The sequence below is a fragment of the Salvelinus sp. IW2-2015 genome, linkage group LG13 (assembly GCF_002910315.2).
Source record: "Salvelinus sp. IW2-2015 linkage group LG13, ASM291031v2, whole genome shotgun sequence".
In the NCBI taxonomy this organism is placed as follows: domain Eukaryota; kingdom Metazoa; phylum Chordata; class Actinopteri; order Salmoniformes; family Salmonidae; genus Salvelinus; species Salvelinus sp. IW2-2015.
In genome coordinates this window covers 21962657-21990269 of record NC_036853.1, presented here as the reverse complement: position 1 = coordinate 21990269, position 27613 = coordinate 21962657, and the positions used below count along the sequence as shown (strand labels likewise).

At 44.3% G+C, this 27613-nt stretch overlaps 2 protein-coding genes across 7 annotated transcripts in view; both read right to left on the bottom strand.

The window, feature by feature from the left end:
- Positions 1-4: 4 nt before the first annotated feature.
- LOC111971618 (sodium/bile acid cotransporter 4-like) lies at positions 5-3369 on the bottom strand. The gene is made up of 3 exons (XM_023998472.1): positions 2679-3369; positions 1976-2186; positions 5-1229 (listed from the first exon to the last, which is right to left on the bottom strand). The coding sequence occupies exons 1-3, from the start codon at positions 3224-3226 to the stop codon at positions 702-704; spliced, it is 1287 nt and encodes a 428-aa protein (XP_023854240.1). The 5' UTR covers positions 3227-3369; the 3' UTR covers positions 5-701.
- A 7660-nt stretch (positions 3370-11029) lies between these two features.
- Positions 11030-27613, bottom strand: part of LOC111972301 (SLAIN motif-containing protein 2) — a 19017-nt gene continuing 2433 nt past the window's right edge. Inside the window, exons 2-10 of one of the 6 annotated variants that reach the window (XM_070446190.1) lie at positions 25758-25900; positions 19862-20035; positions 19579-19767; positions 18566-18922; positions 18226-18375; positions 16889-17023; positions 14616-14654; positions 13923-14133; positions 11030-13800 (exon numbers count right to left, since the gene is read on the bottom strand). In XM_070446190.1, coding sequence (XP_070302291.1) covers positions 13740-13800; positions 13923-14133; positions 14616-14654; positions 16889-17023; positions 18226-18375; positions 18566-18922; positions 19579-19767; positions 19862-20035; positions 25758-25900 — 1459 coding nt within the window. In that variant the 3' untranslated portion in view covers positions 11030-13739. The remainder of the gene's footprint in view (positions 13801-13922; positions 14134-14615; positions 14655-16888; positions 17024-18225; positions 18376-18565; positions 18923-19578; positions 19768-19861; positions 20036-25757; positions 25901-27613) is intronic. The other 5 variants (XM_023999265.2, XM_023999267.2, XM_023999268.2 and 2 more) reach the window with 5 other exon arrangements.

Sequence of the window (27613 nt, the reverse complement as noted above, 5' to 3'; positions counted from 1 at the left end):
GGCCTCCAAGACCAATCCGCAAATATAACGGAATTCCGCAAGATTACAGAATGCAGAAGTGTCAGTACATATTTTATTTTTCCTATATCATATATATTTTAATATACATTGATAAACATATACACAATTGTATATTTTACAGACGGGTTGTCATCGTACATATATGGTGATTATGGAGTAGTTAGGTTTTGTTGAAGAAAGGTACTGCATGATTTTTCTTCTTGAACTGAAACTATAGGCACCAAAACATGTACCCTTGAACTTGAATACTTGCTTTGAATGCAAAACAATAATTGACCATGTTAGCTATGTAGCTCATGATCATGTTTGACTTTACAAGCAAGTGAGATGATACATTTGGCAAACCGCTGTTGTCCTGCATCAGTGATGTGAGAGTGGATGAATATATTTTATGAAATCCATTTTCACAGCCATTTTAATTCATACACAAGATGTTGAAGTAAGCTTTTATACTTCTATGAACCTGTTCATCATTTTTTTTCATGGTCTTATGAATTGCTTCAAATATATTTTGTAACATTCTCTCCCTTCATAAATAGTTGCAGTCTTCTGTCCTGTCACGAGACACACCCATAGAGTTTCTGCACTGCAGGATTTTTTTTGATAGTGATGTCATGAGCGGACCTGAATGTCTTTATGCGCCACTCCACCCATGGTGGGCCGTCATTGTCTTATGCGCACTAAACAGGAGTAGAGTCCGGACAAGGCTCCAGCATGATGAGATTTGGGTCACTCGTGGTCACCGCCCCGTAAGAATTGTCAAAACCCATATCCTCGTCTTCAAACCTATTATATCCAATATCCCTGTTGTCCCCTGGTGAGTTTGTGTCTGGTTTGTGTAGAACCTCTTTCCTGTACATCCGGTAGGCCAGGATGATGATGCCGGCCTCGGCGGCCTGGAAGAGGGCGTAGAGCAGAGGGAACATATACATGCCCCCCATCAGCTGTGGTGGGAAGGCCATCTTCAGGATGGCTGTGCAGAGCTGCACGTTCTGGCACCCGGTCTCCAGGGACACGGTCCTGCGGCTGTTGGGCGGTAGGTCGAAGAGGGTGGCCAGGCCGTAGCCTGCAGCGTAGCCACATGCAGGCATCAGGACAGCCACCACATAGACAGACGGAGGGATGGTGGCCAGCAGCTCTGGCCCCAACATGGCCCCCGTCATGATGAACAGCATCACCAGGGTCACCAGCAGAGACCACAGAGACAACTGGGGAAACAAACAGCACGGAATCAACAAAGGTTTTATGACATCGCATTCTCTACATCCAGATTGTTTTAGGAGGGTGGAGGGAAGAAACAATGGACGCATTTTCAGGATATTCAAACAGAACCAGTATTATTAAGGAGCAAGGAAAAGCCACAAGTGACCATGGTCCACTTGAATCGATGTTATTTCTTGCATCCCTTCCACTCTGTGGATCTATCATCCAGTTCTATGACTCTGTCACACATCTCATGCCGAGGGGCTCTCCCTGACAGTACTCTGCCTCTGATGTCACTGTGCAATGTGGGCAGGCTTTGTCGCCACTAAAAGCTAGACATAAAAAATGACTCAGTGGGTATAATGTCACACTAGTGATTACAAAGTCAAAAGATCCACAACTGACTTTTACAACAAAAAAAAATAAAAAATACATGCAAAACTACCCTGTTTAATCATAAAATGTACTATTTTAGTCTTGTATGTCATTCTTAATGTGACACTTAGAATCAGGAAATAATTTAGGTAAWCATACATTTGTATTCTTTATATAGTACCTAGGTCTAATACATTTTATTGATGAATTTCGTGTAATGTCATATTTCTAAACTAYACTATAAAAAGGAAAAGGGCAAAGAAAAATGATAAAACTGCTTTTCACTGTCTGTCTAAAGTATGTGCCAAGTGCTCTCAATCTCACAATGAACCAGTCAACCCGTCTCCAAACCTTCCTCTATACCGGACCGTTATACCTTTAAAACGATGTCCGCCGCCCGGTTGTAGCGGTACCGGAGCACGACCCCCAGGCCAATGGGGATGAGAGTGCTACAGAGGGTGAGGATGATCGCGCCGAACGGCATCAGGTTGACCACCGGGGTGTTGATCCAGGCGCGGCTATATATCCACAGACACAGAGGCATCAGAACCAGCGCCAGGACCGTGGAGGAGATGGTCATGATGATGCTGAAAAGAGAAAGACAAAAGTGTATCACACCGTCACATTAACTTTATTCGAGTCCCCAAATGCAGATTGACCAGTACATTAATATTACTTTTTAGAATAGTGGACGAATATTAAGTGATGATCCTCAAATAATGACATCATGTTCTATTTAATAAATTAAGATGTGTTCAAATCAATCTGTTTTGACAATCTGGACCACAAGTCCCAACAGTAGGCTATGCTGGAGATACGACCGTGCGTACAATTCTATTTTAATTATCATGCGTAAAACTCTACCAATATGCGTAAAATCCAAGTAATAGCCTACGTGTGCCTAAACTTCGAGTTATAGGCATCGTGAATTAAGTGCAATATCAGACAATGTATCAATTAATATAGGTTTAGGTTTCCATTCATCCAATTAGGCTATAAATTGAGATATTTTTATTTGAGGTACATTTTATAGTCCACTTGGAAAGGTGGGAGATAGTTGTATTCGTTCCTTTAGTTACCTCAGATTCATCTCCCCGTTCACTAATAACGACATGATGTTGGATAGGTTTCCTCCTGGACAGCAGCCACACAGTAGCACGGCCATAGCCGCCACATCGTCGAGAGAGAATGCCAAAGCAAGCAGGAAGGCGACCAGGGGCATGATAACAAACTGGCACACTAGCGCTAGCAGAACCCCGATGGGTCTGCGGATATGTTCCCCAAGCTGGCTCACATCTACCGTACACCCTAGGCCCAGCATTGTGAAGCACAGGACAATTCCTACAAACACATTGATTCCGTGACTTAGCGGGGAATCCCAAAAAGCAACCACCAAGTGAGCGGGTTCCGTCGGTGGCAGCTTAGCCCGAAGCCCAGCAGCAAACGCAGTCCTTAGAGTCTTGACTTTCAGAGATACCGGGTCGTTCGTTACGCGTAATTCTGTCATGGCGAGCTCATCTGTGAAGCCTTCGTAGAGTCGGGAGATGGTGTCATTCATGGTGAAGTTGAGGAATTCTGTTAGGCCAGCAGTTGGAACATCAGTGACCACCACGCTTGAGTTTTCCATCGCCTTACCAGGGTACAGATGCTCTCCACAGTCGGTGTCCACCTGAAGGTGTCAGTGCGTAAACTGTGGTCCCCTAGCGTTGCATCGTCATCGCGCGCTGTCACCAATGACAGAGGAATAAACTCGAGGCTCAAGTGGTTAGAGAATGCGGTGCATCAGGGCATTTCTCCGTTTTAAACACAAACCATGAGACCCACATAGTGACGTTTGGGGCCACGGATTGGCTCACAGCTGACACACGCGCCAGCATTCCAGAAAGACGCAAGTTGCTCAAGACGGGGGAGTCTGCTCATCATCTCTGGAGAATTCATATCAGGGGTGATGGGCTCGATCACCCCTGCAGGCTTTTGTTTTGAGCTCGTGCACAGGAGAAAACGCCTTTATTCATCGCATTGGAATATTTATATCACTCACAGTTTTCTCTAATGTGTTATAGTATACTAATAACATAATTATCGGGTTGGAACACCTAATTTGGGTAATATTATTTTCGAACAATAAATCCATATTTTTAATAAGTGCCAGGCTGTAGTTTGCTGTGATAAGCGCACAGTTCTAATGACTCTTGAAATGTTTCGGTTGAGTAGGCAAACAGGGAAACTGGGATGCTCTTTATATTATTCATTAACCGCGGGCACGTTTATTTTCTTCTCTGTGCTATTTCTATCTTTCGTGAATTGGATTGACAGCTTTGAGGTAATCACCATGAACCTCTGCACATGTGCATGGCATGCGTACGTCTCACAGTTATTTCTATGCGTTATCTCACAGATCTTTCTGAATCTGACTGACCTGCTGTTTTCATACTGGCCACTTCCAAGTCATGCCATTAAACGAATGAAACCATTAATTAAAAGATCATTTCCCGGTTGGAGAGGACCATCTTTCCCCGCCAAATCAATCCAGTAGGGTAACTGCATATGTGGAGTGTCTGAAAGTGGGCGTGCGAAATAAGTGGGTGTATGGAAACATAACAGCTAATTGGGCAGATTGGTTGCCACTCAAGACCGTTTTGTGTGGCTGCTTGCGGCTTCCTTGTAGTGTTTTAGTTAAACCGGTTAGGATAATTAATGTGGGCGGTTAGGAGAACTAACATAGCAGGTTATGAGAATTAACGTGGCAGCAGTGACGACCCGTCATTCAGGGCAGGTGGGGCAAAAATATATATAATCATTATAATAATAATTTAAATATATATATATATATATATATATATATATATATATATATATATATATATATATATATATATATATATATATATATATATATATATATATATATGAGATGTTTTGCATGTTATTTTGGTATTAATATGTGTCACATATCAGCTTGCAAACAATGTACCTTTTTTTTTATCATTGAGTTAATAAAGCCGCAAACAAACTTGGTATTTTTCTTTGCTTTCTTGAGTAATGCAGCTCCAAAATGTTGGCGTTTCAGCCTAACTCGGTGTTTTATGTGGTGGTGGAGCAGCCAGTGTAAAATACAGGGCGTAGTGGTTGGTAATGTTCTGTAGTTGCTTTGTGATTGTCTCAGTGTTCTGTCACTCATGGGGACAATACCTTACTGCAAAATCTATGGAGAGAGCTCGAAAATTCAAGCCCCTTGGGTGCTGCCATAGAGTTACATTGAAAGTGCCCATCCAAGAAGGCTCAAGGTCATTGGCCACAGATAATTACATCAATTGACATCAAATCACGTTATATTTACACTAGCTTTCAAAATCTTAGCTAGCAAGCTAGACAAGCAGTCATCTTCATGAATCACATTGACAATCTACAGTATTGGCAAATCCTTTTCAATCCTTGTCATATGAAGTTAAATTATAAATAAAACATATCGGTGCTCATWAGACACAAACATTACACAACAAGTTGGAAATCGTAAATTCAACAATGAGTGGTTTGGAAGGAATCAGTGGCTAACTGCAAGCGTTGCAAAGCAATCACTAGCCTGCTATTCAGTGGAGTAGGTGTGTGGTCCATGTCTGGGTTTAAGGGTCTCTTTTCCAAGCTTAAAAGGATAAACATTCAACAACCTGGGCCAGAAAAGGTTGAATACATTGGCCATGCAATCAATCAAGCATGACTTCTGCCGCATTCAAAACAACTGGAAACTGGGGAAATCTCAAACTTCAGTGAGTCCAAGACTGTACATTTCAAAAGTGCTGAACAAATAGTTATATTGACTAGAGGAGACCCTGAGTAAGGATTTGCATTTTTTTTTAGAGATTGGTTGACTGACAACAAATTGTCACTACATTGGGAAAAACTGAATKGATTTTGTTTGGAAAAAACGTAGATTGCTTAGGGCTGACAAGATAAAGGTAAACTGTGCAGGCAAGGAGATTGAATCTAAAATAACTGTATCTTATCTTGGTGTGTCCCTAGATCAATCCCTTTCTGGAGACCTGATTGCTGCTGCTGCTGCTGCAAAAAAAAGGTGAACAAATATCAATTTTTATATCCTGGCACTACATATTTTAACATCAAAGTTAAGAAACTGCTTGTCTTAACCTTGATTCAGTGTCATTTTGATAATGCCTGCTCTGCTTGGTATAGTGGGCTATCAAAAAAGCGGGAAAAGTGAATGCAGGTCATGCAAAATAATGTTACAGGTACTGTATATGCTGAATGTCCCCCCTAGGACCCACATTGGGGTACAGGACTRCCGGGAGGTGGGCTTGTTGCCTTTGGAGTCCAGAGTGGACCAACTTAAAAACCTCTTAAGGATCCAACCCTTTTTTTAAATTTTGGCCTAAAATGACATACCCAAATCTAACTGCCTGTAACTCAGGACCTGATACAAGGATTTGCATATTCCTGATACCATTTGAAAGGAAACACTTTGAAGTTTGTGGAAATGTGAAATAAATGTAGGAGAATATAACATATTAAATCTGGTAAAAGTTAATACACTGCTCAAAAAAATAAAGGGAACACTTAAACAACACAATGTAACTCCAAGTCAATCACACTTCTGTGAAATCAAACTGTCCACTTAGGAAGCAACCTGATTGACAATAAATTTCACATGCTGTTGTGCAAATGGAATAGACAAAAGGTGGAAATTATAGGCAATTAGCAAGACACCCTCAATAAAGGAGTGGTTCTGCAGGTGGTGACCACAGATCCACTTCTTCCTAACTGTGGTTCCTATGCTTCCTGGCTGATGTTTTGGTCCATTTTGAATGCTGGCGGTGCTTTCACTCTTAGTGGTAGCATTAGACGGAGTCTACAACCACACAAGTGGCTCGGTAGTGCAGCTCATCCAGGATGGCACATCAATGCGAGCTGTGGCAAGAAGGTTTGCTGTGTCTGTCAGCGTAGTGTCCAGAGCATGGAGGCGCTACCAGGAGACAGGCCAGTACATCAGGAGAAGTGGAGGAGGCCGTAGGAGGGCAACAACCCGGCAGCAGGACCGCTACCTCCACCTTTGTGCAAGGAGTAGCACTGCCAGAGCCCTGCAAAATGACCTCACAGCAGGCCACAAATGTGCATGTGTCAGCATATGGTCTCACAAGGGGTCTGAGGATCTCATCTCGGTACCTAATGGCAGTCAGGCTACCTCTGGCGAGCACATGGAGGGCTGTGCGGCCCCCCAAAGAAATGCCACCCCCACCATGACTGACCCAGCCGCAACCGGTCATGCTGGAGGATGTTGCAGGCAGCAGAACGTTCTCCACGGCGTCTCCAGACTCTGTCACGTCTGTCACGTGCTCAATGTGCTCAGTGTGAACCTGCTTTCATCTGTGAAGAGCACAGGGCGCCAGTGGCGATTTGCCAATTCTTGGTGTTCTCTGGCAAATGCCAAACGTCCTGCACGGTGTTGGTTTGTAAGCATAACCCCCACTGTGGACGTCGGCCCTCATAACCACCTCATGGAGTCTGTTTCTGACCGTTTGAGCAGACACATGCACATTTGTGGCCTGCTGAGGTCATTTTGCAGGGCTCTGGCAGTGCTCCTCCTTGCACAAAGGCGGAGGTAGCGGTCCTGCTGCTGGTTGTTGCCCTCCTACGGCCTCCTCCACGTCTCCTGATGTACTGGCCTGTCTCTGGTAGCGCCCTCATGCTCTGGACACTACGCTGACAGACACAGCAAACCTTCTTGCCACAGCTTGCATTGATGTGCCATCCTGGATGAGCTGCACTACCTGAGCCACTTGTGTGGGTTGTAGACTCCGGCTCATGCTACCACTAGAGTGAAAGCACCGCCAGCATTCAAAGTGACCAACATCAGGCAGGAAGCATAGGAACTGAGAGTGGTCGTGGTCACCACCTGCAGAACCACTCCTTTATTTGAGGGTGTCTTGCTAATTGCCTATAATTTCCACCTTTTGTCTATTCCATTTGCACAACAGCATGTGAAATGTATTGTCAATCAGTGTTGCTTCCTAAGGGGACAGTTTGATTTCACAGAAGTGTGATTGACTTGGAGTTACATTGTGTTGTTTAAGTGTTCCCTTTATTTTTTTGAGCAGTGTATAAAGAAAAAACATGTMTTTTTTTTGTACCATTATCTTTGAAATGCAAGAGAAAGGCCATAATGTATTATTCTAGCCCAGGCGCAATTTAGATTTTGGCCACTAGATGGCAGCAGTGTATGTGAAACGTTTTAGACTGATCCAATGAACCATTGTATATCTGTTCAAAACATTGTATCAATACTGCCCAGATGTGCCTAATTGGTTTATTAATAGATTTTTATAATTGTGCGCTCTCCTCAAACAATAGCATGGTATTCGTTCACTGTAATAGCTACTGTAAATTGGACAGTGCAGTTAGATTAACAAGAATGTAAGATTTTCAGACTCACTCCACGTATGCAGTTACCCATGACTAAATTAATCCCGCATGGAATGCTGTCAGATGGAGCACTTTTCCCCGGAAGCCTAATTGAATGGTAACCTATGGAGCTTCAAGACGCCTTATAAGGGGGGACAGAAGCTGCCTACTTTACACATAGAGTACATGTATATTGTGCTGGCGCATAATACAGGACCTGTCAGGAGCAGGAAATTAACTGAAACACTACAGATGACTTGGGGCTCTATTCAATCTGTAAAATTGAAGCGTACATATTGCGCAATTGAAATGTGAAGGTAATTTCCGAATGAGGCGACATATGGCAACAGATACATGGACTACAGTGGGACGCTGTTTCGCTCYCCCGGATGCTTTCTCCAGTGACAGTTTCAGCATAGAGGAAGCGAGAGGGCTCACTCTCGCCAAAATCTGTACAGAATAAGCCCAATGTGTTTATATGGGCATAATATGCAGACCTAAACTTGTCACCTGCCTTCCAGCCTTTTGGACAAAGACTCCCATTGTTACGGCAGAGACATGAGCATCTCGTCATAATACACAGAACCCTGGTTTCAACCTCTAACGAATTGGTAAAGGAAAGTGGGCGGGTGCACAGTGCACTGTTAGGATGATGGTTTCCCCGAAAGTAAATTGATGTTGCCAARATTATATAATTACTCCTGTCTAAATAAAATCATTCAAAATACTACACCAGGAAGCATGACTTAGACACAGAGGATCATTCGCTTAAAAATAAAAAATGATCACAAGCGTGTAGTTCTTTTTGGTAAACCCACAATTTGGGTAGTGTGTATGGCAGTAGGTCTAGCTGTGCTGTTAGTGAATAGCATCTAAAATATGTGTTAAGAGAATGTGTGTTTAGGATAATTTAAAATGTTGAGACAAGAAGGGAGGAGGGTCTTTCTCCAGAATGCATGCACTCAGCTCTCCAGAACGTGCTCAGCTCTCTCCCGCCAATTCTTGCCATTCATTGTTTCTTTGTGTGAATTGTTTGCCCTTTATATGTACGTTAAAAAAAAAAAAATCCCCTATACCTGTCACCAGACCTAGTACATGTACCTTTAATCCCCCATCATTTGGTTATATTKATTTCTGTTAATGGTGTATTTAGGCCTACTGTTCTCATTCTCGGACTGGGAACGTTGTTTGCTGAGTTCACAACCTGCTACACTTGTGAGAAACACGTTCATTTCATAACCATTATGAGTTTTGTCATTTTTTCCATTGTATTTTGTTTGGAGTTCTCCATGTGAGCATGTGTCTGGTTTCTCTTTCCTGATAACTTGAGGGAGCATGTACGCCTGAGCATACACAGAAGTAGGCCTACTTGATAGCCTGCATGCAAAAGTAGGAAAGTGCCCATTTGGCAATGTCTGATTTCTGATTGTCATAACTCACCACGTCCACCACTAATAAGCTGAGTTTCTCAGAAATGTTTTCTTCACCTCACACAGTAAGTCAACAAAGCCAMTTTTTTTTTTAAATCATCAATTGCAGCAAATTATTAGTTCCTCAGTATTTGAAAAATCTCTCCAACACTTCCGGCCTCGATAATCACCAAGCCTCGGTGTGAAAGAGCAAAATACACTACATGACCAAAGGTATGTGGACACTTGCTCATCGAACGTCTCATTCCAAAATCATGGGCATTAATCTGGAGTTGGTCCCCACTTTGCTGCTATAACAGCCTCCACTCTTCCGGGAAGGCTTTCCACTAGATGTTGGAACATTGCTGCGGGGACTTGCTTCCATTCAGCCACAAGAGCATTAGCGAGGACGGGCACTCATGTTGGGCGATGAGGCCTGGCTCGCAGTCAGCGTTCCAATTCATCCCAAAGGTGTTCGATAGAGTTGGTCAGGGCTCTGTGCAGGCCAGACAAGTTCTTCCACACCGATCTCGAAGAACCATTTCTGTATGGACCTCGCTTTGTGCACGGGGGCATTGTCATGCTGAAACCGGAGAGGGCCTTCCCCAAACTGTTGCCACAAAGCTGGAAGCACAGAATTGTCTAGAATGTCATTATATGCTGTAACATTAAGATTTTCCTTCATTGGAACTAAGGGGCCTGGCCCGAACCATGAAAATGTCTTCACTATTATTCTACAATGTAGAAAATAGTAAAAATTAAGAAAATCCCTTGAATGAGTAGGTGTGTCCAAATGTTTGACTGGTACTGTATACTGTAGTGTATCATGATCTGATGATTCCATATATCCAGGGAAAATGTAATAGAAAAAAAAACAGCCATCTGTCCCGAGCTCACTGGTGCACAAAACTCTGAGGGCCCAGAAAAGGCTAGTTGATACAATGTTGACAATTTGATACAATGTTGCACTTAGCAATAGCTCAAGTCAAGACAGATAGAAAGGGAGGCAGACAGGCAGAGTAGAGATTGTGAAATATATTCTACTGTTTTAATGTCGGGTTTAGGCCTATATATTTTACTTAATTGATTAAGTTATAGCCTATAGGCCAATGCGGCAGCAAGCCTATCTCGGAGTTGCGCTTATTTCTTTAGCCGCCAATGGATCACAGTTTACATTATCAATGTGTCCATATGGCAGAAGCTGGTGCTCTCCTTTAGTTGAATTTTAACTTTAAGATGATCGTTTTACTTCAGATTGATGATTATCCACATGACAATTATTGAGCAACGAAATGGTATTGAAATTAAAAAGTTTTCCACAATAATGCACATATAAAATAATAACTGGCACGCAGATCAGTAGAAATGGTAGGATAAATTGTAAGCTTCCCCAAACTTGAAACTCATGAGCTGCCTATGGTGTTCACTATAACACCCATTTAAAAAATAWAATTGATCGCACAAGTGCGTGCACACATGGGAGGTACAGTGAAAAAATGTGCCCATCAACTGATTCCTTCTGGCGCCGGCCCCGACTGAAATGACAAAAGTTTGAATGAAATTGGCCCCAACCATAATAAAATTGACCCATTCATGACACAGTAGACAGCAGTTTCTCAACTTTTTAAATTTGAAATGTGAGTTTATACAGGGAATCTGAGGCCTGGATTCAATCCGTATCGCAGAACATCCGTGCTAATGTAAAGGTCATTTCCGATTGAACCGACATATGCAGCGTGAATGTAGAACGTAGTCTCTGTGGACGCGGGAACATTGCCTTTAAATTTCAACACGGATCTTCCGCGATGCTTATGCAATACGAATTGAATCCAACCCCGAATGTCATGTTGGTGAATATAAAAAGGTGAATTAACAAAAACGATCCCAAAATGGTGAAGCATGTATTTTTTGCAACACTAGCCAAGTTTTCCACTAAATCCAAACCTTGACATACAGAGGCACCTCTCTCTTAAATAGTTTCATTTACAGAATGAGAGTCATTTGTTATAAATATCATGGCGCATATTAAACACAAGCAATTATAAATGCATTGTTGATACAATTACAAAATTACCCCAAACTAAATCAAGCAGAAATGCAAAGACACAAATTATATTGGCAAACCAAGACATTATTGGCACATAATGATAAATGAACAAATAAAAGCACATTCAAAATAAAGTGAAACTTTAAATGAATAGGCACTAGTTTGATAATTTCTGGCACACCAATACCATCCCTATGAATCTCGGCACTCCTCTTTGATTCATTTTAAAGCACAAGAGGCAAATGMCCACTAACTTATTGAACTTCCATTATTATCTTACTTAAGATGTCATGATAATTTATTCTCTCCATCTTGACATAACATACACTCACACAATATTGTTGCAGYTTTTAAATGAACTACATCAAGCCTTTGCTGCATGCTCAGATCTCAGGGTTACAAGTGTGGAATTCTATATGTTTTAGTGGGAGCATGTCTGACTATACAGTAGATATTGTAACTGCACATTAATCTAATGTGGGAGAGCAGATGGAACTAACCAACCAATCCAGAAGTAGATTTGGAGTGAGATTGTGACGGCTACCAGTGATTGGCCCAGTTTGACATGACTACTGACTACCCAGCTCTGGAAAATATGTGATAGTCAGTTCAGGTTAAGCCATAGTTATGGTTAAGGTCAGAGATGGGGCTTTGGCCTGTTTCTACCAGTCACCTGTGTGTTCTCAACATAAAAACACAAATGTCCTGTTATTAAACCATCTAAAAAGACTTTGGAGAATAAGCTTTGCAGTTGAGGTTCGAAATGTTCATTTCTTACAAATTATTCAAATCAATAGAAAACAAATGCTGAAAATGTATATTTGGAAAAGGAACTCTTTAAATAATTATTTGAATAAATAATGTCCCAAACAAACATTAATACATTCTAGTTGTTTCACAAATGAACAAAAACTATGATTTGACAACACAACCATACAGAGGTGAGTTCACTTCGTAAAACATTCACAACATTTCTTTAACATTAAGGGAACACTTCACCTGCACAGCATCATCATAGAGATCTCTGACCAAGGCATCTGTTAAGAACAGACTGCAAAAAGAGAAATGTGTAGAAACATTTCAACCTGAGGGAGGTGAAAAGATAAAAGAGACGAGGGAAGGAGTAAGGGAGAGATGGAGAGAAGCATTGTGTGATTGACTGATGGCTGAACAGACACCCCGAGGCATGTGACAGTGCCCTCTGGAGGCGCCGTGATGCTGGAGCTCGGCTGGTTTCTTTGGCATCTCTGGGCTTCCGCATGCAAGCCATGCCTGGCCCCTTCCGCATGCCGGCCCTGCCTGGCCCCTTGGTCAATGCTATACAGGACCCTTGGGACATCCCTACCCTAAACCTATGTTTATGTTACGTATGATTGAGACGCTACACAAATTTGACAATCACAACCTCCCACATAGCCTTAATATTAACTCCTGCAGAATTAAGCATTTCCTGAAGTAAAATTATACACCAAATGTAGGCAACATTTTGACTCAGGAATAGGAGTGGAGAAATATGACGTTGTTCTTTTTCACAGCTCTTTTTCACAGCGTTCGATTTCCTTACAAATTTCCTTAGAAAATTTCGTTCCTGTTTATATTTTTGTTATTGCATTTTCTCCACGGTCCCTAAAAGTCTTTCATCCGCAAAAGAAACAGATGACAGAAAACTTTACCYATGTCAACTAGATTGAAGCGATCATTCTACTGATTAATTTACTTAGTCTTCTAGGGCTACATATAATGAAAGAAGAGAAGCTGCATGTATCTAAATTCTAGACAAGTTGACTAACAAATAGCCTACTAAAATGTTAGAAATTATAAGCAGAAACATATCTAAATTAAGCAACAACAAAAAAATCCTGCACCCCCTGTCAAAAAATTGTTTAGCTGGTTTCGAATGTGGTATACAGCGCATTTTCTATATTAGCGGGTTAGGGTCGGGTGCGGACCTCAGATTTTCACATATTGTCGGGCGGTTCCGGATGGGTTATTAGCAGTTGCGGGCCACTAGTYGGGACGTCCTAAGGAACCGGAATAGCACGGACCCTGGCCCTTTCAGAACCTCTCCACACAGATACACACACCATGTTGCTTCAGCTGTTCAGATCATGTTGCTCATGATAGTACGAAGAATGTGACTTGTGTCTTTGATATAGTTTCTTGATTCATGGTAAAAGTAATCTTGGTTGATAAAGTGCCGCATTGTAATGTTTGTATGCCTCTTTGTGCTGATGAGAGAGCAACAGTGCCCCCTGCTGGCCATGCCAGCCTCAGTAGCAGCCCTCTCTCCAGTTCTCTCCGCTACTGTAGGTCCGAGGGGCAGGTAAAGACCTGGGCAAGAGAAGAGCCAGAGAAACAGATTAGTTCTGCCAGTACGCAAGCGTAAAAGAAAGTCTGATACACCTGTAACCAACTAAACTTGCTTTGAAGTTGTGTGTAATGTGTGTACCTACCTGCGTACTGGCTGGGCCAGTTTGCTGCGAGGCACAGGGATGCCACCTCCTCCTCCTCCTGCACTGGGCCGGGGCAGGCCGCTGCGTGCTGGGCCCAGGGAGCGTGTGGGGGTGGAGGCTCCAGAGCCAGGGGTAGACGTGGCCTTTACAGGCTGCCTCAGGGCCAGGGGAGACGGGGTGGCTGGGGTTCGCAGCTTACTGGGAGAAGGGACTGGAGGGGCAGGAGAGAGAGAGGAGGAGACAGGTCAGTACAGTACACTGTAGTATGAAGAGATGGCTTATAGATGACACAGTATTATTCCCACAACAGAGGTCTGTGGTCTCAGTGGCCTTCCAAGCAATGAACAACACAATGATCTGAGGCACATATGATACAAATACAATGTGTATGAGAAAAATGGAGATCATCACCTAATATGCATTCAGAACCAATCTTCAAATAATCTAATGTGATGGAATTTTGCATTGAAATCACAATAACCATATAAAAAACAAGAAAAAGAAAACGACGAATTAAAACGAGGCCATGTATAAAGTCTATACAAACTGTACAAACTCCCACGATGCTTGTTCATGTGTAGGATGAGGCACACATGCCCTCTAGTGACAGGAAGGGCACAGATAATACCACAACATTAACACATCACAATCACAATATATAAAAAGTAGGGAGCATGATCAGTGAATACTCACTGAAATCCCCTTCTTCTCCAAAGCAACAGGAAAGATGGACTAAAAGATGAAGACAGGAGAGATTTGACTTCATTCAGGACAGCAGAAGAAAGTGTAGGATTATGGATGGAAAAAGAACCMTGTGACTAAAAAGTCTCTTCGAGCCCTATACTAAAAAGCAGACCACCTAGTTACCAATACAGGTCTATACGTAAACTAATCCATGGACAACTTCAAGTACACTGGAAAAAATATAAAACGCAACATGCAACGATTTCAAAGATTTTACTGAGTTACAGTTCATATAAGGAAATCAGTCAATTTAAATAAATGAATTAGGCCCTAATCTGTGGATTTCACATGACTGGGAAAACAGATATGCATCTGTTGGTCACAGATACCTTGAAAAAAAAAAWTTGGGGCGTGGATCAGAAAACCAGTCAGTATCTGGTGTGACCATTTGCCTCATGCAGCGCGTCACATCTCCTTGGTATAGAGTTCATTGTGGCCTGTGGAATGTTGTCCCACGCCTCTTGAATGGCTGCGCGAAGTCGCTGGATATCGGTGGGAACTGGAACACACTGTTGTCCACGTCGATCCAGAGCATCCCAAACATGCTCAATGGGTGAGATGTCTGGTGAGTATGCAGGCCATGGAAGAACTGGGACATTGTCAGCTTCCAGGAATTGTGTACAGATCCATGATAATGGTGTGCATTATGCTTAAACATGAGGTGATGGCGGCGGAAGAATGGCACGACAATGGGCCTCAGGATCTCGTCACGGTATCTCTGTGCATTCAAATTGCCATCGATAAAATGCAATTGTGTTCGTTGTCCGTAGCTTATGCCTGCCCATACTATAACCCCACCGCCACCAGGGCACTCTGTTCACATCAGCAAACCGCTCGCCCACACGATGCCATACACGCTGTCTGCCATCTGCTCGGTACATTTGAAACCGGGATTCATCTGTGAAGAGCACACTTCTCCAGCGTGCCAGTGGGCATTGAAGGTGAGCATTTGCCCACTGAAGTTGGTTATGACATCAAACTACAGTCAGGTCAAGACCCTGATGAGGATTGACGAGCACACAGATGAGCTTCCCTGAGACGGTTTCTGACAGTTTGCGCAMAAATTATTTGGTTGTGCAAACTGACAGTTTCATCAGCTGTCCGGGTGGCTTGTCTCAGACGATCCCGCAGGTGAAGAAGCTGGATGTGGAGGTCCAGGGCTGGCGTGGTTACATGTGGTCTGCGGTTGTGAGGCCAGTTGGATGGACTACCAAATTCTCTAAAACAACGTTAGAGGTGGCTTATGGATATTAAATTATCTGGCAACAGCTTTGGTGGATATTCCTGCAGTCAGAATGCCAATTGTACGCTACCTCAAAACTTGAGACATCTGTGGCATTGTGTTGTGTGACAAAACTGCACATTTTAGAGTGGCCTTTTAGTGTCCCCCAGCACAAGGTGCACCTGTGTAATGATCATGCTGTTTAATCAGCTTCTTGATATGCCAGACCTGTCAGGTGGATGGATTATCTTGGCAAAGGTGAAATGCTCACTAACAGGGATGTAAACAAATTTGTAGCCAACATTTGAGAGAAATACGTTTTTTGTGCGTATGGAACATTTCTGGCATCTTTTATATCAGCTCATGAAACATGGGACCAACACTTTACATGTTGTGTTAATATTTTTGTTCAGTGTAAATGTGAACCTTACGCTTGATCTTGTCATTCAACCAATCAGCAACCATTGCCAAAAAGAGGAATGACTGCGATGTGGCTAACCACATCAGCGGTCCCACCAGAAACTGAATTTATTTTAAACATAATCTGAAACAGCCTTGAGGTTTGAGAGCCCAAAGGCATTCCAGAGCCACAGGGTTTCTCAGCAGGTTCTCACCATCACCACTAAGGGGGGGAGACATGAGTTGTATGTTCTGCTAAGACCAGACCCAACAGGCCCATCCTACAAGAACACCATGGAGACACTCAAAAAACCGTTCAGGACTAGACTCCCGACCATCCCAGAAGCTGCCTACCCTGACGAAGTGACCATCCCACAAAACAATTACTTGCCTTGCAAATCTGGAGACAACTGTACCAAATTTCCTGGCACTTTGTATTGGGTCGAGTACATGCAGGAACGTCACACAGCCAACCAGTCACYGTAAAAAGCTTTACTTTTGGTAAAGAACGTGATCATGTGTGTATTACTCAGGATGTGTGTGTATGTAGGGGACCCTTTACTCATCACGTGGATGATCCCAGGCACTGGCAGGCTGTTACCTCGGAGGGAAGAAGGGCTTTGGAGGTGTTGTTTGGGTTTCGGGGACAGCAAGGATCGAGCGGGAGTTCCTGTTTGGGAGGAGCGAGGGGGGGTAGAGTACCGGGAGTGGAGTGGAGTGGAGGAGTGCTGGGCTACTGGGGAAAAATGGAGATGACAGTTGGGGAGAAACAGAGTCAATCCTTTCTGTTTTGTTACTGTTAGTGGACCAGGGAGAAGAGGACATGAGATAGGGTTGAACCAGGCAGCCAGGAGGGGTTGTGGTAGCCAGTGAGGCCACTGTGAGTCAGCCAAGCCGGGCTTATAGTCGTTACCAGCCAAAGGTAAAAGAGCAGCCTGAAATGCTATGGGGTGCTGCAGTGCAGCCAGACATTCACAGTCCACAGAGACAGAGAGAGAGAGAGAGAGAGAGACTGCCAGGGGTAAAGTACTTCCAGAGCCCAGCTGGGCCAACACTAGGCCAAACCACTACCAGTGCCTCAGTAGAAAGAGAGGGGTGGGTGAAAGGCAGCGCATGCTCTACTGTCAGATAGAGAGGCAGGGATAGTGGTGTCATACTGCCCACCACAGACAGAAAAAGCCCAGCAAAGTACAGGAGACGACTCAAGTGTCAAGAGAAAAACCATACAACAGTGACACAGTACAGGATAGTACAGAACACTACGGACATTCACAAAGTGGTCCTATTCAAGCTCAGGCATGCCCGCTTCACTTACACATAGTTCATTATCAGTGTATATAAAAAACTGTTGAACAGATTAACTGATACAGATTACACATGTCATTTGTCCAGCAGCCGTTTCTCCTTCAGGTGTCTGAGTGGGGATTAGTTATATGGATTAAAATACAACACTACCACCACTGATTCACTGTGGGTTTTTTTTGTCTCATTCTTGGATTATAGTAAATGGCCACTCCAGTTCCAATTCCGTTGGTGGATATTTCTAAAGAGCATTCAGTGTTTTATTCAGTTCTCTCTACATTCTAAATATAAATCCTCACAATAACCTACTTTTAAATCTCTTGATTCTAATTGATTTGGGTAAAAAGGAGAAGAGTGCACGAAAGGAGAAATTATTAAAACGATCAAACAGAGAGATCCCCAAACCATCAAAGCCAAGACACTAAAAAGCAAGAGGTTTAATAAGGCGGAGCATGAAACACACTCCTGTCATTACACTGCTGCTGTTGAATATGCTTCAGAAACAATTATTTATCAGTATACAAGACAGAATATGAAAATGAAAGCATGTCTCGGATTGCGATTACCGAGTGAACATGCGATAGGGATATTGTGTGTGTGTGTGTGGGTGTGTGTGTGTGTGTGTGTAGTACTCACTGGCAGACTGACTGACTGCCTGGTGTCTCGGTGAGCTTCCGTTTGGCACTTGCAGGTTGGACTCACAGCTCCTGCTGTTCTTGACGGGCTCTGGGCCCTGCTGGGCCACGTTGGAGCGGGTCAGGTTAGGAAGACTACGCCCCAGCTTCTCTACAAACACCACAGCAGAGGAAAACAACTGAAAACAGGACGGAACAGATACCGTACACAACGGTCCTCATTTCAATCAGAAAGGATAGACCATATGAATCCATATAGTTGGTCTTCCACATAACAATGAACTAACCCCAACACAAAACCATTTCCCCTCTCTAGTCTAGTCACTCAATCTCCCCCCTACCTTCGTTCTTCACCACATTGGTCTGCAGGTCTTGGGGGGCGTGGCCCTGCAGGGAGTGACGTGGCGCCTGCAGCCGGCTGATGATTGGCTGCGGGGAGCCCCGGCTGTGGTTGTACTCCAGGGAGCGTGCTGGGGAGCGGGAGCGGGGTGAGTTCCTGGGGGAGGCACGGGGGGAGTGTCTGGGGGAGTGGGAGAAGCGGTTCGAGGGGAGGTGGAAGGCGGGGTGTACAGCCTCCTCATCGTCCTCTAGACTCTGGGCGTCCAGCTCCTGGTCACTGAAGGTGCTGCGTCTCAGAGAGTGGCAGGACGAACCAGAGCTACGCCTGGAAGCTGTGGCAGCATAGTCCTGCCGAAGACCTGGAAACACACACACAGGGACACGGTCAGAACATAAAGCGCTAGTACAGCCTGTACAAAGAAAGTCAGTAGAAACACTCACAATCTGAGAGAAAACCGCACACTGCTCTTGCTAGTATCACTGTTCTTTATTAAGCGTCACTCATCGCCCGCCAGGCCTTCCGTCAGAGCTTTTGTGAGCGTTTTTTTATTTGCACACTTATGCAGACATTGCTCCACCCCCATCCGTTCCGTGCATCGAATGGGGTTGGAGTCAAGGACAAATAAACACGTGTTACCAAATAGAACAATGTGTGTACATAAAACTTTATTAAACACTTCTGGAAAACCACAATGAGGACATCGATCAAGTAGGTTTTCATAAATTCTTGGGAACAGCGCAGGTAGGCTGAAGCGATGAATGACAAGGCATTAGTTCAGGTTCACATTTACAACATAACATGCATGGGCATTTCAGCATTAAGACCTTTTGGGATTAATATCTGGAGGGTAAAAATCCTAAAACATTCTCTTTTGCTCAGAGTATTGTTTATAGCTTTCTCTATGCCACAAAATCTAAAAATGGTAGAAATATTGTGTTTTTTGTCATTAAAAWAATCCCTGTCGTTTCTGGTAATAGTGGACAAATGGACAGAGAGTTAGAAGATGGTACGTACTCTCCTCCTGCATGCGAGCCAGGATCTGTACATCAGTGACGTCGTTGAGTTTGTATGTGGTGGAGGATCCCACAGAGTCCTCGTCCATCTCCGAGGTGCTCAGCTCACTGTCTATTGAAGACTGAGGGCTGACCGGTGGGGCGTTCCTCTCTCTCTCTACTGAGCCACCACGCTGCTGCTGGTGAGCTGCTGGGACACACACATTTATATTATTCATACTTAATGAACATAAAGGGATAGAGGAGAGAGTTAAAGACTGGCATATAAAGCCTGTGTTCAGTACCCTGGTGGAGAGGGGGCATCAGCTGCTGTCTGACGATGGGCACCCTGCTGGGGGTGGAGGAGGGGGAGTTGAAGCCGCTGCTGTAGGGGCTGTTCACTGTGTTTGTGCTGTATGGGCTTCCGTAGTTCACCTGGGGACTATAGGGACTTCCATACAGGCTCCTCCGCTTGTTTGCTGTGGAGACAGAAGAGAATAGCTATGAACATGCTGTGCTGATATGGTCCCTTTACCCAGACAGTGGGTGAAGAAATTCAGCTTGGCCCCTAAGACCCTCACAAACTTCTACAGATGCACCATTGAGAGCTATCCAGAGGGTGGTGCGGTCAGCCGAACACTGCCTGCCCTCCAGGACATTTACAGCACTCGGTGTCACAAGAAGGCCAAGAAGATCATCAAGGACCTCGCCAACCGAGCCACGCCCTGTTCACCCTGCTACCATATGGAAGGAGGAGACAGTACAGGTGCATCAAAGCTTGGACCGAAAGAAGCTGTTTGTCAGTCTATTAAACAATCACCACAAGCCGGCCTCCGCCCAGTACCCTGCCCTGAACTTTAGATACTGTTACTAGCTGGCTACCACCCAGTACTTTACCCTGCACCTTAGAGACTGCTTCCTTATGTACATAGTCGTTGAACACTGGTCACTTTAACCATGTTTACATACTGTTTTACCCACTTTATAAGTATATACTGTATTCTGGTCATGGCTCATCCTATTTAACTACTACTGTACACACCTTTTCTAGGACTCTGACATTGCTAGTTCTGATATTTCTTAATTTCTTTAAACTTTTTGGATTATGTGTGTATTGTATTGCTGCACATTTGGAGCTAGAAACATGAGCATTTCGCTGCACCTTCGATAACATCTGCAAATCTGTGTACACTTCCCAATAAACTATGATTTGATAGCCTATAACTACATCACATAAGGGATTGTTGTACAGCCAGCAATCTACACCGTAATGACCAATTATTCACTGAGATAATATCTTACATGGGAAGTCATTGCAGGCATTACAGGTTGCCCCCTTCGAGGGAGTAGTTTAATCACAGTGAGTGCGGTTACATGCACACAATGCGATTAGTGTGAATAGTCCGATTAATATAACAAAAGAAAAAAATAACAATTTCCCTAATAATCCTGTTTACATGGACACATCTGAAATCAAGCTACCTGACGGCACTCTGATAACAATGCAGAAAATCGCCACTCAAAATAAACGTTCTACCACAGTGAACATCTTCGATTTGATTCGGAGTTCAGACATGTACAGTTTGTATGTGAAAACTTCTTCTAAGACGCATACATTCTGTTGATCCGAACTCACTTCACTCGCCCTAAAGACGGCGGCTCGCGTGACTGGTGCTAGCAGATGCACAGATCAAATACACCGCTGGAACACCCATTTAAGGTGTTTACACGTCCTAATAATTAAAAAGACTGCTCAGAAAACCAGGTCTTTTAATCGCCGTATGCTTACTTAGATTTTGACCTTACGCCGATTAAGATAAGTATGGTGTTAACATGACTATTGCATAATCTGAATACTGACATAATCAGTTGAATATCGAATTGTTATTGGGACTGCAAGCGTACTCAATGTGAGCCAGCTGACATACACAAGCTGCATTATACCAACCACTAATGTGCACACAGTCACACACCGTCTCTCGGAGTCCTCTCCTCTCTAGTGTGTTGGAACTGGTGCACATTCTAGAGTCACTTAAATCGTATGGCAGTCGTAGGCGTCTTTATCATGGACTGAAGAAAGAGTTAACAATACGGCCCATTCACTCAGTAGTACAGTCAGAGCAGCACAATGCAGCACTGTGATACCCAGCTATCCACAGAGACTCCATACAGCCTGCCAGTCAGTCAGTTAGTCACAGGTAGGCAGGCAAACCATGGAGCCTGCCTCAGCTCAGCCATTAGACCAGGCCTGGCTGCTCTGACAGGGATACGACTCACTGGCCAATGGCCATCAGTGTTGACTGCTATACTGCAGTCCCACTAGGGACAGCTCTGCCCGCAGTGCTGCATACACTCCAATCTCCAGGGCCACTTGTTTGATCACCCTCCCTCCCTCCCTCCCTCCCTCCATGTGTTTACACAGCTGGATGATGACTGGAAAGAAGCCTTTTATTATCAACTCGCTCTCCTTTCTTCCCTCCTTTCCTCCCTCCATCTCATCTTTTGATGCTCTGCACACGGCCCTACCGCATTATTTAGGAAATAACATGTCCACTCAACTCACTCACTTCCTTCAGAGATCAGCCATTGAGGGATACTAGGATCACAACATGACACTACCGCAGTACCACCTGCATGCTTAAGCCTTAACCAGGGACACAAGCACTCGACCACAGACGTACACACCTCTCAATCACTTTGTCCTCTGTGGATTCGCAGATAGGTCAGACACTGAGATTAGCACGGGCTTATCTAAAACCAGGACCTCACCAGAGACAGAGGCGTCTGTAGGACAGATTCTGTCCAGACTCCCAGTGCTGAGAGCGCACTCTTTATAGGTCAGATATGTACAACAGTTGTGTTGTGGTATGATCAACATTATACCTATAGGCCTACATACAGGATATAGGTTCTCGCACACAGAGACAGCTGACAGGGATCAAACACGGTGAGTTAAAGGAGGGAGTTACCTGCCTCGGAGTGGCACCTCCATGTGTCCGCCGTGACTCCGAACACAAGCCCTGGCAACGCATCGTGGGGGTCAAGCTCTGACCTCTGGAGACAGACATAGCGGAGTGTGTGACCCCTAAAGTGGACATCTATCAGGTGCTCCCGATAGGGAGATTACTGCAGTTGTAGACTTACAAACCACAAGGAAAGGACAGCGGTTCAGAGGGTGCATTCAGTGCTGTTCCCCCATGTATCCTTTGGTGCCAGGCTAGGGGTGAATGATTTAAGGGCTAGGAGGTGATCAGATGGAGCAGCTTAGCTCTACAGTAAATCAGGAGGAGGAGATTGGAGACAGCCTATAGTCAGTGTGTTGCTGGCCGGGTCTCAGCAGGGATTTGCAGCACAGGGACCAACTAAAATAGTGTCGTCCTAAAATACTGTGTCCTAAAACAAACCATGCAACAAAAAAAAAACTTGAAATCTTGCCCGAGGCCTAAAAAAATAGATAGGTAAATACATGCAATATAAATGATCATACTTACGCGACATTTAACACATTCTCCCTTCATGCTAAAACCATTCCATAACACTATGACGTTTATTTAACCAGGTAAGTTGACTGAGAACACATTCTCATTTACAGCAATGACCTGAAGAATAGTTACAGGGGAGAGGAAAGAGGATGAATGAGCCAATTGGAAGCTGGGGAAGATTAGGTGGACAACCTAGGACACCCCTACTCTTACGATAAGCGCCATGGGATCTTAAGTGACCACAGAGTCAGGTCACCTGTTTAACGTTCGATCCGATAGACGGGACCCTACATAGGGCAATGTTCCCAATCACTGTCCTGGGGTATTGAGATATTTTTTGGGGTCCAGAAGAAGGAGTGCCTCCTACTGGCTCTCCAACACCACTTCCAGTAGCATCTGGTCTCCCATCCAGAGGCCGACCAGGACCAACCCTGCTTAACTTCATAGGCAAGCCAGAAAAGATCATCAGGAGCAAAACCGCTATTTCCATTCATTTGTAGCCAAGATACTAGCTGTAATAAAAGCTCTTTCCCAGCTGATGGTTTGGCTGCAGGACCTTCAGTTTCCCCTGGAATTAGCCTAGACAGCATGGCGTCAGTGACAGACAGGACAGAACAAGCAAACCCAGAGATTGCCAGGTCCGATTAAACAGCTCAGATGGACAGAGAAAAGTCAAACAATACCCGTCATTGAACGCTCCTTAAAGTGAAAAAGGGTTCTTGAGATGGACTGGGCCAGCTAGCTAGGAGCATTTCACATGAGGAGAGGGCAACAGAAGCCTTTATTGTGTGGCTCAAGGAGAGAAATAAAAATGAGGGGAGAGATGAACAACTGAAAGAGCATGACTTAGAGAAGGCGGAAATATCCAGTCCATTATAGCTTAAGTACTGAAACAGTAGCTACATGTTAGGGTGAGCATGGCTAGATAGCTGGCCTATCAGCTTGGGATTAGGTACTTTCTGCTGTAGAGAAGAACTGTGTGGGTGGAATCTGTGGACGTTTGTCAAAGCACTGTTCAGAAGTCTCCATTCTGAATCTAGCCCAGCATTACAGGACTGGTACTGTCAGGAGAGTCCCCGGCCCGGGCCATTCTTTACTTCCTGCTACACTTCCAGTGTTATAATGTCATGACAATGCCCAGAATACATTTTTGAATTTCTAAACGTTTGATAACACTTCACTAATGAAACTAGATAGTATCTAATACATTTATTTAACTCGACTATGCTGAAAAATAAAAAACTATTTGTCCCTGCTTCCAGTTTGTTATGTAACTGGGGCATGGCATTTAAGGGATCTCATTGCTTACATTTCGCAGGGAGTCTAAAGACACACGCTTGGTTACCATGGACAAGCTAAAACAAAAGTACACACACACATTCACATTTCAGTATGCAAGCAATCACCCTGGGCCTTCCAACAGTTTGGGAGTTTCTCATGGACATTGAAGGCTAAGCCCTCTGAAAGGGTCTTCCATAAGCATTTCAAAGCATTGAAAATAATCCTATGATGTGGTACAAATGTACTGTCAAGCTGTGTATTAAGTTAGTCATGAGCCAGACGCGATGCCCTGCTTTGTGAAATTCCTTCACCCGTGGAAACAGTCCTCACACGATGCCATGGCAACAGATTTTCACACTCCCGAGAGGGTGTGTCACTGAGGAGCCCAACATACAGTACAGCCACACAAGACTCTTAGTAGATGCATTAGAACACGCCTAGGCCCGCTCTGCTCATCCTGCGGTCGAAAAGCAGTCATTTGGGCCTGTTTGAAGCTGTCTGACAGCTGCCTACCTCCCCTCAGGTATAGGCAGTTAGAAGCTAGTCAGCAGGTGGGTCCTTTAACCTTTTGTTACCTGCATATTGTACAAGAGCTATATAGCCTGCATTGCTGTTTTTTGCTTGTTCACACATACCTAAATCATTTATTGACCTGTTGCTGATAATAAGCAGTGCAAAAAGCAACCAGCTGATTGATCTCTAGAACCTCCCTTTGCCTTTGGAGTGAGGTGGAGGGGGGCACGGTCAGTGATTTTAAGCATTAGATGTCCAAATGAATGAGTAACATTATCCTCTCCTTACGAGGATATCAACACCACCCATCACCCAAGTAACACTCATCCATAGTATGTATGGGTCACCCACCGGAGCCTCAGAGCCTGTTGTGGTCTATGAACAGTCGGAGTTGAACTTCAGCGTGATACATAACTTCAAAGGGCACTCGCAGGAAGGGGATGTGAGGGGAACAGGTCAGCTGTTGACTCCATGTCAGGACAGGAACCCCATGGTCCTGCGGGTGCGGTCTGTCTGCCCAGGGGGTCTATGACTGGGGGTGTTGCGTAACACCGTTACGGAGCACACGCAGGTTTAGGGATAGCGACCTTCAACAAACTGTTGCTGGATACGATATGTGCGTCACATGAGCATACCTTTGTAAAAATGGAACTGGTCTCACTTTAGCCTTGCTGGCCTGATTGTCTATATTTAGCTGTCATAATACGCAGAGGGACATAGATAGAATCCACAGGCACACTGGCCATGATAATGTAATACATACACTCATACAGCATAGTTCCTACTACAAAACAAAAGCATATTTGTCCTAGATGTGTGCATACTTGTTTGGAGCAAAGCTGGGAGAAGCGAGGGGAGAAGCGAGAGGGGAGAGAAGAGAGGAAACAGGAGAGGAGGAGAATGGAGAGGAGCGAGGTGACAGTACCTGACATGGTGAGGTCCAGTCTGTGGATGAGGGAGCGCTTGGCTGACTCCATGTCAGGACTGGGGTTGTCCAGAGCCTGGCGACACCACACGATGGGACTCAAGGCTTTCTGCCAAGGGCTGTTCAGCTTCGCCTCATACAGCCTGGACAAACACAACACACATCAACACACACACGTCAATGGACAATGCACACAAAAATACACACGTTTAAAAGTAGCGCTGGAAACTTTGTTCCTGTGTTTTGTTTATTGAGGAACAACGTTTGCTTGCCCTTGGTCTTCCCTGTAGGTGGAAATGCATTAGCTAACATTTGCTCATTCACGCCCCTTTTGCAAGGTGAACAAATCGTGTAAAATAACATTATTTGTCACATTCACCGAATACAACAGGTGTAGTAGACTTACAGTGAAATGCTTATTTACAAGCCCTTAACCAACAATGCAGTTTTAAGAAAAAATTGAGTTAAGAAAAAATATTTACTAAATAAACTAAAGTAAAAATGTGTGTGGTGCGGGGGTACAGGTTAGTCGAGGTAATATGTACATGTAGGTAGGGGTAAAGTGACTATGCATAGATAATAAACAGCAAGTAGCAGGAGTGTAAAAAAAGGGGTGTGGGCCAATGCAAATAGTCTGGGTATCCATTTGATTAGCTGTTAAGCAGTCTTATGGCTTAGAGGAAGAAGCTGTTAAGAAGTCTTTTGGACCTAGACTTGGTGCTCCGGTACTGCTTGCTGTGCGGTAGCAGAGAGAACAGTCTATGACTAGGGTGGCTGGAGTCTTTGGCAATTTTTAGGGCCTTCCTCTGACACAGGTCCTGGATAGCAAGAAGCTTAGCCCCAGTGATGTACTGGGCCGTATGCACTACCCTCTGTAGTGCCTTGCGGTCGGAGGCCGAGCAGTTGCCATACCAGGCGGTGATGCAACCAGTCAGGATGCTCTCGATGATGCAGCTGTAGAACTTTTTGAGGATCTGAGGACCCATGCCAAATCTTCTCAGTTTCCTGAAGGGGAATAGGCGTTGTCGTGCCCTCTTCACGACTTCACCAGCCCTCCTTCATGAATATAATGCTGTCCAGTGGACAAATTGCTAACCAGGCAAGGCAGGCTGAGGCTGGCTGGGATAATGATGACAACAATCAATAAGGTAAGAGACCTGATGATAATCAGTGGAAATAGATGTGATGAGGGGCGATGCAGGTTTGGTGAGTGTTATAACCTGCTTAGGCCTACATCTCATCACAGCTGCTACGGCTGATACTTAAGCCTGCTTTATACTGAGAGAGAGAAAGAGAGAAAGTGCCTGTACCAGGAAGAGGAATCTGAGTCAGCTTTGTCTCAGCGGCAGAGAAAACCTCCCACATGAGAGTCCTCAACTAAACAACAATAACACTAAAGCCTACTAGTAAACAGAAAAATGTAGGCCTAGATTCAATACATTATGGGCATTCTAAAAGTATGCCACATGGAGAATCTGACTGTAATCCATAACATTTAAAGAATCAAATTCAACCAGAACTTGAAGACCTATCACTCTAGCATTAGGCATAATTAAAGCTCTGTCACATCCACATTGCTATGGTTTTATATATAGCTTAGCCTAATTATCCTGTAAACATGTGTCTGGCTGGATCCTCCTAACTGTATTTTAGAATGAAAAGCTTAACAGCAGGATGGTGCTGTGCTGTCGTCAAATAGCTGCAGGACCAGACGGCCCTGCAAATTCAGTCTGATGCTAATTCAGGGATTATGGGAATCTATGACCAGGACTGGCAAGCCATCAATCAGTAGTACTATGGGTAATCCTGTGTGTATCACCCGCCAGAGGGCAGAGAGACCACCAGTGGAGTGTGTG

Coding starts and splice junctions, on each gene's coding strand:
- LOC111971618 (XM_023998472.1), bottom strand. CDS start 3,226: ATGGAAAACTCAAGCGTGGTGGTCACTGATGTTCCAACTGCTGGCCTA. Junction 2,187..2,678: donor AACGGGGAGATGAATCTGAG/GTAACTAAAGGA, acceptor TTCTCTTTTCAG/CATCATCATGACCATCTCCT. Junction 1,230..1,975: donor CGGCGGACATCGTTTTAAAG/GTATAACGGTCC, acceptor TTGTTTCCCCAG/TTGTCTCTGTGGTCTCTGCT.